At 40.0% G+C, this 13,944-nt stretch overlaps 1 protein-coding gene across 1 annotated transcript in view; it reads left to right on the forward strand.

Moving 5' to 3' along the window:
• The window catches only part of LOC127567321 (SWI/SNF-related matrix-associated actin-dependent regulator of chromatin subfamily A containing DEAD/H box 1-like), a 68,719-nt gene extending 54,775 nt beyond the window's left edge, over window positions 1–13,944 (forward strand). The window contains 9 exon segments of the mRNA XM_052010067.1: window positions 1,090–1,141; window positions 1,144–1,184; window positions 2,012–2,129; window positions 6,500–6,615; window positions 7,345–7,533; window positions 8,294–8,412; window positions 9,261–9,443; window positions 11,493–11,602; window positions 13,055–13,944. Coding sequence (XP_051866027.1) covers window positions 1,090–1,141; window positions 1,144–1,184; window positions 2,012–2,129; window positions 6,500–6,615; window positions 7,345–7,533; window positions 8,294–8,412; window positions 9,261–9,443; window positions 11,493–11,602; window positions 13,055–13,116 — 990 coding nt within the window. The 3' untranslated portion in view covers window positions 13,117–13,944.

Below are 13,944 nucleotides of genomic sequence, written 5' to 3' on the forward strand. Positions count from 1 at the left end.
TCTCGGGTGAAGAAGTTGCTCCTAATTTCTATTCTATATGGCTTACCCTGTATCCTGAAGCTGTTGTCCCTATTTCAGAATTCCCAGCCATCGGGAGCATCCTCTCTCATCCTATTAGAGATTTTTAAGGCTTCGATAAGATCTCCCAACATTCTTCTAAATTCCAATGAATTTAGGCCTAATGGACCCAACCTTTCCTCGTACGTCAGTAATGCATTCGAGGGCTCACTGGTAAACATTTTTTTGCTCCCTCCATGGCAAGAACATCCTTCCTCATATGAGGAGATTGAAGCTCCAGATTGGGTCTCACCAAGACCTTGGATGGTTTCAGTGAAAACTCCTTGCTCCTGTGCTCAAATCCCCTTGCAGTGAAGGTCAATATTCCATTTGCATTCCTGACTGCTTGGTGCACTTAAACTCTGCTTTCTTTGACTGGTGTAAAAGGGCATCTGGGTATCATTACATCTTCCCTTTTCCTAATCCATCATCATTCAAATCATTTTGTGTCTTTCTATTTTGAGAAGCAAAGTGGATAACTTCACATTTGTCCACGTCATACAGCATCGGTGGAGCAGTTCTCCACTCACACAAGTTGTCTAAATCACACTGGAGCCTCTTCGTGTCCTTCTCTCAACTCATGTTAGTCTCTGTTAAGTACTGAGATCTCTGAACTTCACGATGCTTTAGTCAAACCTGAATGACTTTGATCTGGTGTCTCCATTGACAATTCCAGTCACTAACCTGTGCTTTGGATCTTGATCACCAATTTAGTATTAGTTTATGTAGCTTTATACCAAGTGTTGGTCACTGTTAAGAAATAGCTGAACTCATTTTGTGTAAGTTATTGCTGCAAAGTGATGGAGATTTGCCTATTAAGGGCTATATTAGTACTTGTATATAGTTGATATTTTTGAAACTTTTTTTGGTTCATAAATTCAGTAAATGTCTGTAATAGCTCATCTACTTAAATTTTCTTTCAATTAATTGTTTCTGTGTTTTTCTGACTTTATTCAAGAGCAAATATACTTGACTGCAAGTAAATCTTGCACATTTGCTGTTCTGTCTTGATGCTTTGTTTTTGCACTCTAGAAAATCTTGGAGCAACAAAGCACTTTTGAAAAAGGGAGGATTGCTCATGCTAAGAAATCATGAAGCCGTTTATCTTGAGGAGAGTAAAGAGTGAGGTATGCAGCTCCCTCTATGATCTTTGTGAAATGTTTTAGTTTCTGGCATGTGAAATGCTTGAGTGTAATTTTTAGTTCACACTTGATGTTATGCAGCATGTCAGAACATAATGTACAGTTGTCTGTTAATGGGACTGTGCAAGTTCTCTCTATGTTTAGTGTTTAATCATTGATGACACGGTATTATGTTGCTAGCAGAAACATGCACCTGTCATACAGACTATCACAGATGCTAACTTGGCTCCATGTCATAATTGAGGCCTGTGAAGCAACCATCCTATTGGCCAGTCCAGATGAAGGGTCTCAATGTAGACTGTCCATTTCCTCTATAGATGCTGTCTGACCTGCTGAGTTTTTCCAGCGCTTTTTGTGTTGATCCTATTAGCACTTTTTTTAAGTCGCTCTGTTTGAATTTTGTGATTCAGCCAGTTGGGAAAGCCTGATGCCTTTGAGAGAAAACATCAAGATCTTTTACAACTGTTAGCAACTTGGGGATCTATATAAATTAATGAGGGCATTTTTACAGCCTTTTGGTAGGTAGTCAGGCAATCATTTGATCATGATTTTAACAAAAATGACACTATGAAAATTTTCAAGTTCAGTTTATTGTCGTAGGTGTACATATACAGAGTAATAAATGCCATGAAAATTAGCTTTTCCCTGAAAAAAGCAAGTGCTGAAATCCTTTTGACATTCTAGTGTTTTAGGTTGGCTGCAAGTCATCTCATTAAATTTGAAATTAGCCAGTGACAATTTTTAATGTTTTTTTCAATCTTGATTCTTCATTTAAATGAACTAATTGTTATCTTTAATTGTCTGTAATTTAGGTCTTGCAGCAACTGCCACCAAAACAAGATCGAATAGAGATGTGTGCAATGTCCAATAAACAGGAGCAGGCGTATACTGCCCTCTATAAGAAGTTAAAGAAATCTATCAACAGTAATGGTATGTTCTGTGCCTGTAATGGTGGGCTTTGATACTCTGTCCTAATTAGTTGTGCCATTTTCTTTTCAAATTTATCTTGAAGCTTTTGTTGTAGTAAAAATCTGTTTTAAAAAAAAAATATCCATTGCTTCCTCGTTAAACCAAGGCCATGATTTGAGTTTATCACTAAAAGGTATGTAGGGCAATAGAGTGGTGGATCTGCTGCCTTGCAGCTCCAATGATCTGTATGCGATCCTTACTTTTGGAGCTGTCTGTGTGAATTTGCATGTTCTCGCCTATTATCACGTGGGGTGCCTTCCAGGTGCCAGGGTTAGGGATTGAATGCACAGCATTCTCTGGATTGCTGCCTGTGCCAGGGCACCAGGGAGGGAAGGAATAGGAAGATACAGCAGACTAATGAGTGGCTGGAGAGTTAGTGCAGGGGGCAGGGGGTTCAGATTTGTGGATCACTGGGATCTCTTCTGGGGTAGGTATGATCTGTATAAAAGGGACGGGTTACACCTGAATTTGAGAAAGGACCAATGTCCTTGTGGGCAGGTTTGCTGGAGCTGTAGGGGAGGGTTTAAACCAGGTTGGTAGGGGAATGGGAAACCAGAGTGTTAGAAGATGGATCAGCTGGTGTAGAATTAGATGCGGTGTGTACTGAGAATGTGAGGAAGGATAGGCAGGGGACGGGGCATAAATGCAGTCAGTTTGATGGGTTGAAATGTGTTTAATGCAAGAAGTGTTAAGAATAAAGGGTGATGAACAGACCATGGATCAGTACATGGAATTACGATGACGTAGCCATTACGGAGACTTGGCTGTCGCAAGGGCAGGAGTGGCCGCTTGAGGTTCCAGGGTTTAGATGTTTCAAAGGGATAGGGAGGGAGGTAGAAGGGGTGGGGGTGCATTGCTAATCAGGTATTAGTTATCACAGCTGTAGGAAGGGAGGACATCAAAGAGGGATTGTCTTTGAGACTATGTGGGGTGGAAGTCAGAAACAGGAAGGGAGCAATCACTCTATAGGCCCCAAATAGCACCGGGACAACTGAGGAACAGATAACTAGGCAGATTTTGTAAAGGTGCAAAAATAACAGGTGTTGTTGTCATGGGTGACTTCAACTTCCCTAATATTGATTGCCACACGTCCTTAGTGCAAAAGGTTCAGATGGGGCAGACTTTGTTAGGTATGTACAGGATTCCTGACACAGTATGTAGACAGGCTGACTAAAGGAGAGGCCATAACTGGATCTAGTACTAGGCAATGAACCTGGTCAGGTGACAGACTTCTCAGTGGGCAAGCATTTTGGGGATAGTGACCACAGCTCCCTGACCTTTAGTGTAGCCATGGACAAGGATAGGAGCAGAACATTATGAGAAACTGTTTAATTGGGGGAGCGCAAATTACAATGGTATTAAGCAGGAACTTGGGAGGGGTAAGTTTGGGATGTTCTCTGGTAAATGCACCGCAGAAATGTGGAGGATGTTAGGGACCACTTGCATGGGGTTCTAGATAGTTGTGTCCCACTGAGGCTACTTACATGGGGTTCTAGATAGGTGGGGAATTCTACATGTGGAAAGGATGGTAGGATGAAGGAATCTGTTAACCAGAGAGGTGGAAGGTTTAGTTAAGAGGAAGAAGGAAGCATATTTAAGGTTTAGGAAGCAAATATCAGACAGGGCTCTTGAGACTTACAAGGTAGCCAGGAAGGAGGTTAAGAAGGGTACTTAAGAGAGCTAGAAGGGACATAAGAAGGCCTTGGCAAATAGGGTTAAGGAAAACCCTAAGGTGTTCTACACATGTGAGGAGCAAGAGGATGACTAGGGTGAGGGTAGGACTGCTCAAGGATAATGGGGGAAAGTGTGTCTGGAGGCGAAGGAGGTACGGGAGGCCCTGAATGAATATTTTGCTTCAGTGTTCACCAGGGACAGGGACTTAGGTTAGTGTAGAACAGCTAAATGTGTTGGAGTATGTCAAGGTTAAGAAAGAAGCAGCGTTGGAGCTACTAAAAAGCATTAGGATAGATAAGTCCCCGGGGTCGGATAGGTTATACCCCAGGTTACTCTGGGAAGTGAGGGAAGAGATTGCTGGAGCGTTACGATGATCTTTGAGTCATGAGGTATGGGATCCATGGAAAACTGGCTGTGTGGAACCAAAATTGGCTTGCCCACAGAAGGCAGAGGGTGGTTATAGAAGGGGGGTATCAACCTGGAGGTCGGTGACTCGTGGTGTTCCGCTGGGATGTGTTCTGGGACCCCTGCCTCTTTGTGACTTTTATAAATGACTTGGATGAAGAAGTGGAAAGGTGGGTTGGTAAGTTGGCAGATGACACAAAGGTTGGTGGTGTAGTAGATAGTGAAGAAAGTTGTTGTAGGTTGCAACGGAATTAGACAGGAATGCAGAGCTGGGCGGAGAAGTGGCAGGTGGAGTTCAGTCAGAAGAAGTGTGAAGTTGATACACTTTGGAAGATCGAACTTGAATGCAGAGTTGCCAGGGGATTAAGTTCAAGAGCCAAGAGGTAATGTTGCAGCTCTGTAAGACTGGTTAGACCACTTGGAATATTGTGTTCAGTTCTGGTCGCCACATTATAGGCAGGATGTGGAAGCTTTGGAGAGGGTGCAGAGGAGATTTACAAGGATGCTGCCTGGATCGGAGAGCATGTCTTATTGAGACGAGGTTGAGTGAGTTAGGACTTTTCTCTTTGGAGCTACGGAGGATGAGAGTCGACTAGATAGGGCTATATAACATTATGAGAGGTATAGACAGGGTGCAACAGCCAGCATCTTTTCCCAGGGTGGTAATGGCCAATACTAGAGGTTACCCGTTTAGGGTGCACGGAGGAAAGTTCAGGGGAGATGTCAGAAGTAGGTTTGTTTGCACAGAGTGGTGGGTGCCTGGAACGCACTGCCGGGGGCGTGGTAGAGGCCAATATGATAGGGTCATTTAAGAGACTATTAGATAGGCACATGTATGAAAGCAAAATAGAGGGGTTATGGGAGGTGAAGTAGAGAGGGGGATAGTTTGAATGTGGAAAAAGTTAATATAGTCATCACAACATCGTGGTATGAAAGGCCCGTACTGTGTTATTCTGTTCTGTTTCCTCTGAGCTGCTCTAGTTTCCTTTCACAGTCCAGAGACATGATTTGGTAGGTTAATTGGCTACTGTAAATTACCCCTTTTGTGTACGTGACTGGGGGCAGTTGGTGGGAACATGGGGAGAAAAAAATGAGATCAGTGTTAATAAGTGTTTGATGGCACAGACTCTGGGCTGAAGGACCTGTTTTCATGCTGTATGACTGTGATATTTGGCATATTAAAATCTAGCAGGCTTTATTTACTCACTGTTATAGTGAATAAATAAATGTATATTGTTATTTTAAGAAGCTGGCCATCCCTGGGTAATGAACGGGTTCCATTTGTACAGATTTCTATAAGTCGGTTTTGTCCATAAGTGGGAATGGGTGGGAATGGCCAATACTATATGTGGTACTTCATATGTTAACCATACCTCCACAGTGTTGTAATGAAAGGCATTGAAAGCACATAAAGCTGATAAAGAACAATTACTAAGAGTAGAGAGAGGGGAAACTAGTTTTGACGTTTGTAGGAACGAACATGTATGTACATCAGACTTCTGAAATTAATATTACGTTCATATGTAGGGTGTACGTACCTGGCGACAGTCTGTATAGTTATGCTCATCGCCACTCTTGGTACCCACCATGTACAGCTTATACTGCTGTGCTATAGTCCTGCTAATATGAAAGTTACATGAACGATCTACTATTTAAATCAATTATGCATAATGTTTTTAAGGAACATCTCCAAACATTTTTGCAATATCAAGTAACTCAAAAATCATGATGCCATGTGACTTTGTGAAAAGAGTGAAGTTTGGGACTTCTAAAAGTCGATTTCAGCTTAGAAATAGCAGCTTTTCACTCGTCAGTCAACACCTATTATAACTTGTTCTGGAAAGATCATTCCAGACAATAAATGTGAACAGTTTAATATTAAACTTTTCTCCAGTTTATTTTCCTTGCATATGCAGCTTGAACTACTCTCGTGCCCCTTTTGAAATTTGTCCCCTTTTTGTGGTTATTTCCCACTATGTGATAGTTGAGGAGCATGAGTCGGATGAGTGTAAACCTATGGTATGGTTCCCATTTTGCCAACTGAATCTTTTATGTGCATGGTTGATTTGAAATAAAGGAGAGCCACAGTCATTTGTACAGCACAGAAATGGGCCCTTCTGCTCACACATCCATACTGACCTTTTTATCCATTGGTTTTGTTGTTTTCATATTTTTTGCTAAGATGCCTAATGTATCTTCCATATTCTATTCTGATAGCTATACTGTGAATAACTCCTATGTTTGTACACAGAAAAAAAATGAGTTATGTAATGTGATGATGCAACTTCGAAAGATGGCAACACCCATTGCTCATAGGCAGTATTATACTACTGAGAAGCTTAAGAAAATGGCCAAGCTAATGAAGAAGGTAAGGCTTGTGTCATTTTCATAACTTTTTATAATGACTTCTAGGACTTATCTAACTGCTTCCTTCCATTTCACAAACTTGGCATGTCCCAAATCGCTTAACAATCAAATAAATACTTTTGTGTAGAAAATATTTGAAATAATATTAGTACTGCAAAGCAAAAAGACTGCAGATGCTGGAACTCTGAAATAAAAATTGAAAAGACCGGAGAGAAACAGCAGGTCAGGCCAGAAATTTAATGTTTCAAGCTGATGATTTTCATCCAACATTAACTCTTCCACCCTCCAAAGATGCTGCTGCCCTGCTGAGTATCTCCAGATGTTCTGCTTTTATTATTAATGATCAGATGTTGATCAAGAGATTAATATTAGCCAGGGACCTTGGGGAGAACTCTGCTGCTCCATGTTGGGATATGTTCTATGGGGCCTTTTACATTTGCCCAAGAAAATAAATGTGGCTGCTCTCCAATTCAGCCAAATGACAGCAAGTCCAACAGGATCAGTACAACTGGACTGCCCGCTTGGACTTTGAATACCTTATTGGGATTTAGGGACTTGTGTATGTACTTTCTATGTATATTGATTGACACTGTTCATCTCAAATGTAGTCTAAGTTAAATACCACTTTACCAAACTTATCACCGCTTTAAAGTTTGCCAGAGTTGTGAAACTAGGCAGGGCTTGTACAGTATGTGATTTCTGTTTGCTGCTAACTCATACTCCTTTTTAGGAGCCCACTCATAGAGATGCCAATCCTGATTTCATCTTTCAAGACATGGAAGTGATGACTGATTTTGAATTGCACCGTCTGTGTCAAGAGTACAGCAGCATAAGGAACTTCCAGTTAGAAACAGACTTGCTATTGGATTCAGGAAAGTTCCAAATATTGGGGAATATACTTTCAGAACTCAAAGAGGAGGTAATATTTAAAACAAATCAAAGTTCACAGTCTTAATTCATAGATACTTGGTGAAGCCAAATTTGGAATAATATGACATTTGCTCTTCCTGTGATGACTATTATGTAAATTCGATGAAGCTTGTATACAGCAAATATGTTTGTTGAATGCAGTGATGTTTGTAAATGAGAGTATTATCCATTTGAAGATGTACTGTGGAAGCTTTAATTTTTCTCTGTGTACATGGCCGGAAGGAATTTAACAGTTTGAACTGGATCTCCATGATTGAAATGTAGCTCCACACAATCAGTACTATACTGGATATGAGTGTCAATCTTCATTGAAGCATGTTTAAGACAACTTACAGATGCAGGAAATTAATCTATTTTGTCTTTCTGTGTTCAATTTATATTAGTTCATTAGAGTTTTATCCAGATATGATCTAACTTTTCTAATTTCTGCCATAATTGTTCCTATTAAAAGCCCAAGGATTTAATTTTCCCTTGGAGCAGCCTCGATATCTATTTTATTAGTATTTTTTACTTGTGGGGTGTAGACTCATGAATTAGGTGAACTTTGCACTTGTATTTTCATTCTTATTCGTGGTCTCCCATTGCAAGTATTTCAGGATCGATCATTTCTGATGCCACGTCGTGAAATGTGATGATTTTGAATCCACTTTCACAATGCCATCAGAGAATGTATTGAAGAGGTTTCCTATTGCAGTTATTATCCCAGTTGTAGCTACATTTGTTGAAACAGTGAAATTTCTTCTTACCAGGGTTCCAGAGTTGTCCTTTTTAGCCAGTTTACTATGATGTTGGACATTATAGAAGTCTTCTTGAAGCACCATAAGCACAGGTATCTTCGATTGGATGGCAAAACCCAAATCTCTGACAGGTAATGTTATGTATATCCATACTTTAGATATCTGGTTGCAAGTTTAAAAGAAAAAGCTGTTGCTTAACCCTACATGAGCATTTTAATGCTTGGTTTGCAATCTATTAGAAATCAACAACATGCATACAAATACAAATTATAATGTATGTTGGAAACATGGACTGCTGGAATCTGGAACAGAAAACTGCCTCTGTCACGATCTCCACCTATTGCTTGCCAGCTCTTACCCCACGCCTCCCCTCACCTCTTTATACTGGCTATCTCCCTGTACTCTTTCAGTCCAGAGGAAGGGTCTCGATGCATTGCCTGTCCATTTCCCTCCACAGATGCTGCCTGGCCTGCAGAGTTCCTCCAGCAGCCTGTTTTCTTTTTTGTAACGTATGTTGATTGTTTAAGTTGTAATATAAATTATTCGCTCTCATTGAGCTGAATATTATGTAAAATCTAAAGTTGTGTTTATAATCGTGTTTCTGTGAAAGTCACTTTTTTCCTCATTAGTTTATCCTCTACTGGATCTGAGGAAAAATGTGGGCTCTTTAATGCAATAAAATAACAGCACATGATGTTTTTGCCTCTGCCTTGTTTATAAATTGCTCAGAGTGACTTTAGGAGGGCATTTCCTGATGTATGCTCATGCTGGGGTTGCACACAACCCCAGACAAGCTTTTGCTATGTTACTCGGTGTTTGTAACTCTTTTGACTTTCATCATATCTAAATGTGTGATTAGTGCTTGAATGGTCCTCACTTCCTCTATTTTTACTGTGTGTGCCTCTTTTGTTCCTCTTTGTGTGAAGAGTTTGCATGTCATAGATTTACAAACGACTTTTCAACTGACTTTCTTTTTCAGAATCCACTTGATAGATCAGTTTAACACAGATATGGATATTTTTGTTTTCCTGTTGTCAACCAAAGCTGGCGGCCTAGGTATAAACCTTACCTCGGCCAACGTTGTCATCCTCCACGATATTGACTGCAATCCCTACAATGATAAACAGGCCGAAGATCGGTGTCACCGAGTAGGACAGAAAAAGTAAGATTTTAAAAGAAGTCTAAAGTCTAGGCCTTGTCGAAAGCATTTATTTCAAACTGTCTCAGCAGAGTGTTTTGCCTCTCCAGTCCAGTTTTAAGTCGGTGGGTCACTGCTTCAGTCTCCATGTGTTAGGAGCACTGTCCAAGAGGTGAAGGTATTAGTTCTGAGGACCTTGAATGCTTTCCAGTAGCTGCTTGGCAGTGTGCCTGGAAACTTGTTGCCTGTTTTCTGAGAGGATCCACTGTGAATGGGGTTGACAAATAAGTTCTTTCATCTGAATGTTCTACAGTTCTACAGCAATTTAAAAAAAATCTTTACACAAGTTTTTTTTGCTGATGCTACAATATTTATGTAAAGACTTGATTAGAACAGGAATATCCATATCCTTTGATGGCCATTCAGTTGCAAATCAGAGCCTAGGGGCACTGAAAAGAGGATGGTTTGAAATTCCTTAATAGTGTCATATTTATTTAATAACTTAGTTTCCTCTAATCCAGTTTGTTTGGTTATTCTTCCCTCCCCTTGTTCAACCCCAACCCAATTCATGCTGCCAATTTTACAAATGTTCTTTCCCAAGATCACAATCTAATTTCTTCCTTGACCATCAGCACCAATGACATCCCCCACCCACTCATCCAATTATTGCCTTGGTACATTCTTTTCCGTTTAGTAAAAGAGATAAAGAACAAGCTCAAAGGGCTACATTGATTCTAATTAGCCTTTAGTTATATTTTGGACTGAGCTAGATATGTTCTCAAACACCATTTGGAAAGCAAGAAAAGTATGTGATTAGAAGAGACTGAGGGATTGTTTATTCTAAATCAAGAACTGTAAAAATGTTATTGTTATTTGGCTTTATCAGTATGAACACTTTGTTACCCACTGAGTGCTGCTGTCAGACCCGACAAATCTTATTTAAGCTGTTGCAAGGTTATGGACCCTCTTCAATCTTTAAAATTTGAATAACAATATGGCAAGTTGCCAGAGATTTTTACTAAAGATACCCACTCATTTGACAAAGCTTACTGTTTTACAACAGTTCCCTTTATCTTACAGTTGATGTTTCCAGTGCACATTTCCCCATCTGCTTCTGGCTGTTAACATTCACGGATATTTGTGTTAATGCCACTTACATTACATTATTCTTCATCTCAGGAAGGAAATTTTGGGAATTTGGTGATTGGTTGCTGTGCTGAAGAAAAGCTTTGAGGTTACAGGAGATTGAAATGTGGATATTAGTTGGTTGCCACTAGTTTTGAAAGTTACAGTTCCAGCCTACCTCTTTCAGGGTTTGAAGTTAACTCCTGCTGTTCTGTTGGTTTGTTTGGAAGTTTTCACTGTTTTTTTTTCCAGGAATTGGTATGCATGGAAGCAGCACTTAAGAGCTTTTGTTCTTTATGGTTGTATTTGCACTTCATGTTGAAACCTGGTATCCTTGTATAAGACTTTCCCACATACCAACAAAGTTGTCTCTCAATCTGAGTCATAAAGAGAGGTTGAGCAGGCTGGGACTTTATGCCTTGGAGCGTAGCAGACTGAGGGGTGATCTCATAGAGATGTATAAAATCATGAGGAGCAGAGGGTGAACGGTCCTTTTTCCAGGGTTGGGGAATCAAAAACTAGAGGATATAGATTTAAGGTTAGAGGGGCAACTTTTTTTACACAGTGGGTGGTAGATTTATGGAACTAGCTGCCAGAGGAAGTGGTTGAGGCAAGTACAGTAGATACATTTAAGAAGTATGTGGACAAGTATATGGATGACGAGTTTAGAGGGATATGGGCCAAGTGCTGGAAAATGGGATTAGCTTGAATATACATCTTGGTCGGCATGGACAATCTGGGCCGAAGGGCCTGTTCCATGCTGTGCAACTCTTATGACTCTAAACCTCCAGCTCTACAGTAATATATTTTTCCTTGATAGCAACTGCCTCACACAAATGGTCTGCTCCCATACAAATCTGTGAGGTCATTGAAAAGGCCATGGTTTCTGTATTTGTAATGAAAGCTTGGATATTTATTGCACTCTGGTTATGTGTTTTTTGTTTATAGGATAGTGCACATTGTGAAACTGATCAGCAAAGGCACTATTGAAGAGTCCATGCTTAAAATTGGGGAACATAAACTAAAACTGGAACAGGATATGACCTCAACAGAAACAGGTGAGTTATGCAGTTGAATATGAATTATTTTCCACACCCCTCTCAAAGCAAGTTGCTTGTGTTAGCTTACCAGTTAGCACTATTTCAAAAAGCCTACATATTTTTGATTGTAGTATCTGAACTACTAAACACCTTAACTTTTGATTATTCAACAGAAATTTATCAGATTTATAAATCAACCAAGGTGCCCTGAATTTTCACGCTTTCCACCCTCAGTTCCTCCCACACGTGGGAGGGAGTCTACTGGATCTGATCCTCCAATTGCCCCTGGAAACGTTTCACCCAGCTGCAGCACCAGGATAGGCAGTCACTCTTCCAGCTGGTGTATATTTCCTTATGATAGCTGGTTAGATGCTGAAGCACACTGGCTTGAGAATTTTTGATCCATATAGTATAAGCAATAAAGTAAGAACTTGCTTGATGCCTTTTTAATGTGTTTTACATCACCATTGTAAGTGCTTACCTCTCTAGGTAATCAAGAATCTACTATACTTTCTGTATCTGTGAAACATTTTATTAATATACATGTATCTCATTTCTTTTTAAGAGATGTATATTCTCATATAAATAGAGAGGAATGCTTTTCAACCCAAGAATCCATTTCCAAATGTCTAAAGGGCAATTTACTAACCATGTATTACCATCGGGTCACTTTCTATTCTTCCTCTTCCCCCATTCCTTCAAAAATGCTTCTGAGTTTTGAAGAATGAGAGGTGTTGTCATCAAAACATACAAAATTCTTAAAGGGTTTGACAGGCCAGAAGTAGGCAAGATATTTCCCCTGGGCTGAGTACTCTGCAGCCTTGGGGCTCCAAGTTTCCAAATAAGGGGTAGGCTATTTAAGACTTGGACAAAGAGAAATTTCTTCATGGTGTGGTGACCATTTGGAATTCTAAAACCCAGACAGATGTATGGAGTTTGTACGTTCTCCCCGTGTCTGCGTGGGTTTCCTTCGGGTGCTCCGGTTTCCTCCCACATTCCAAAGACGTACGGGTTAGGAAGTTGTGGGCATACTATGTTGGCGCCGGAAGTGTGGCGATACCTGCAGGCTACCCCCAGAACACACTACGCAAAAGATGCATTTCACTGTGTGTTTCGATGTACATGTGACTAATGAAGGTGTCTTAGATCTTATGTATGTGGAGGCCCGGTCTTCAAGCTCACTCAAAACACAGATCAATAGACATTAACTTTCAATTTTCTTATGAGGATGGTGCTGTGGTAGATCAGCTGTGATGCTAATGATTGGTGAAGCAGGTTTCATGGGCTGGATTGACTTCTCCTGCTTATACTTATGTTCTTTTCATTGCTATGAACCAGCTTCTAGAAGAATTTTATCATAGTTAGAAAATACCAAATATATAAACTAGTGGTTCCAAGATTTTGCATTGCCTCTACTGTTGGAGCTCAGTGATTCCAAATTTGTTTTAATATAAATTTCCTTTTGTTAAGCAGGTGAGGGGAGCATTCCACTGAACATAGCAACTCTATTGAAGACTTCATTAGGATTGTAGCGATGAATTTTCCTTTCTGATGCTTCGTGAGCACTGTTGGGATAAGTGTGCTGAATTCTGTGTGGAACACAATCTGGAGAGCTTCAAAACTTTGATCCTCCGTTGGAATGAACGAGCACCAAGATCTTGTGTGTTGCATTGTGGTGTAACAGAATAGTTTTTAAATGAAAAAAGGGAATGAGAAGATTTTTGAGAGATACCAGTCCAGAGTCACACTGCATCCAAACACAGCAGATGCAGACTGAAGATGTGTATTATTATTGTATTGCTGTAGTTCCACAGTTAAGCCACAAGCAGACTTCTTTCAGTAGCTTAATGTAAATGGAAGTTTGCATCTAATGCAAGCATGGATTCTACAGCATTACAGTTCATTCCTTTCTGTACTTGTTTCATCCATGTGCCTGTAACTTCAACAACTTTCTCAGATCAGATGTCTTTTTGTTCTGATATTGAATTCTATTTCGACTATGTACTTCCGTAGGTTGGCTTTCATTGAACTCTGATAAGAAATGTAGTGCTTCTTAGAATGGTAAACCTGCTAAGAAAATGTTCTAAGCCTACCAGTTCTAGATTCTATAAACATTAAGCAAAGAATCACTCAATTTGTGGTTATTTTAATATTTCAGTGGACTTCCTACCTCAGCTACAGTTAAAATCTCTGTGGGCATCAGCTGGCTCATAAGTAGAATTCTCATATTCAATGTTTCTTTGTATGTGCATTGTGCTGATTACCATTGATGGGGCCATATTTGTTTACCTGACCTGTTGTACTGTTAGTAAATGGAAAGGAGAATTAAGTGCAAATAAAGATTCTGCTGTTTTCAGATA

This window comes from Pristis pectinata, chromosome 2 (genome assembly GCF_009764475.1).
Source record: "Pristis pectinata isolate sPriPec2 chromosome 2, sPriPec2.1.pri, whole genome shotgun sequence".
In the NCBI taxonomy this organism is placed as follows: domain Eukaryota; kingdom Metazoa; phylum Chordata; class Chondrichthyes; order Rhinopristiformes; family Pristidae; genus Pristis; species Pristis pectinata.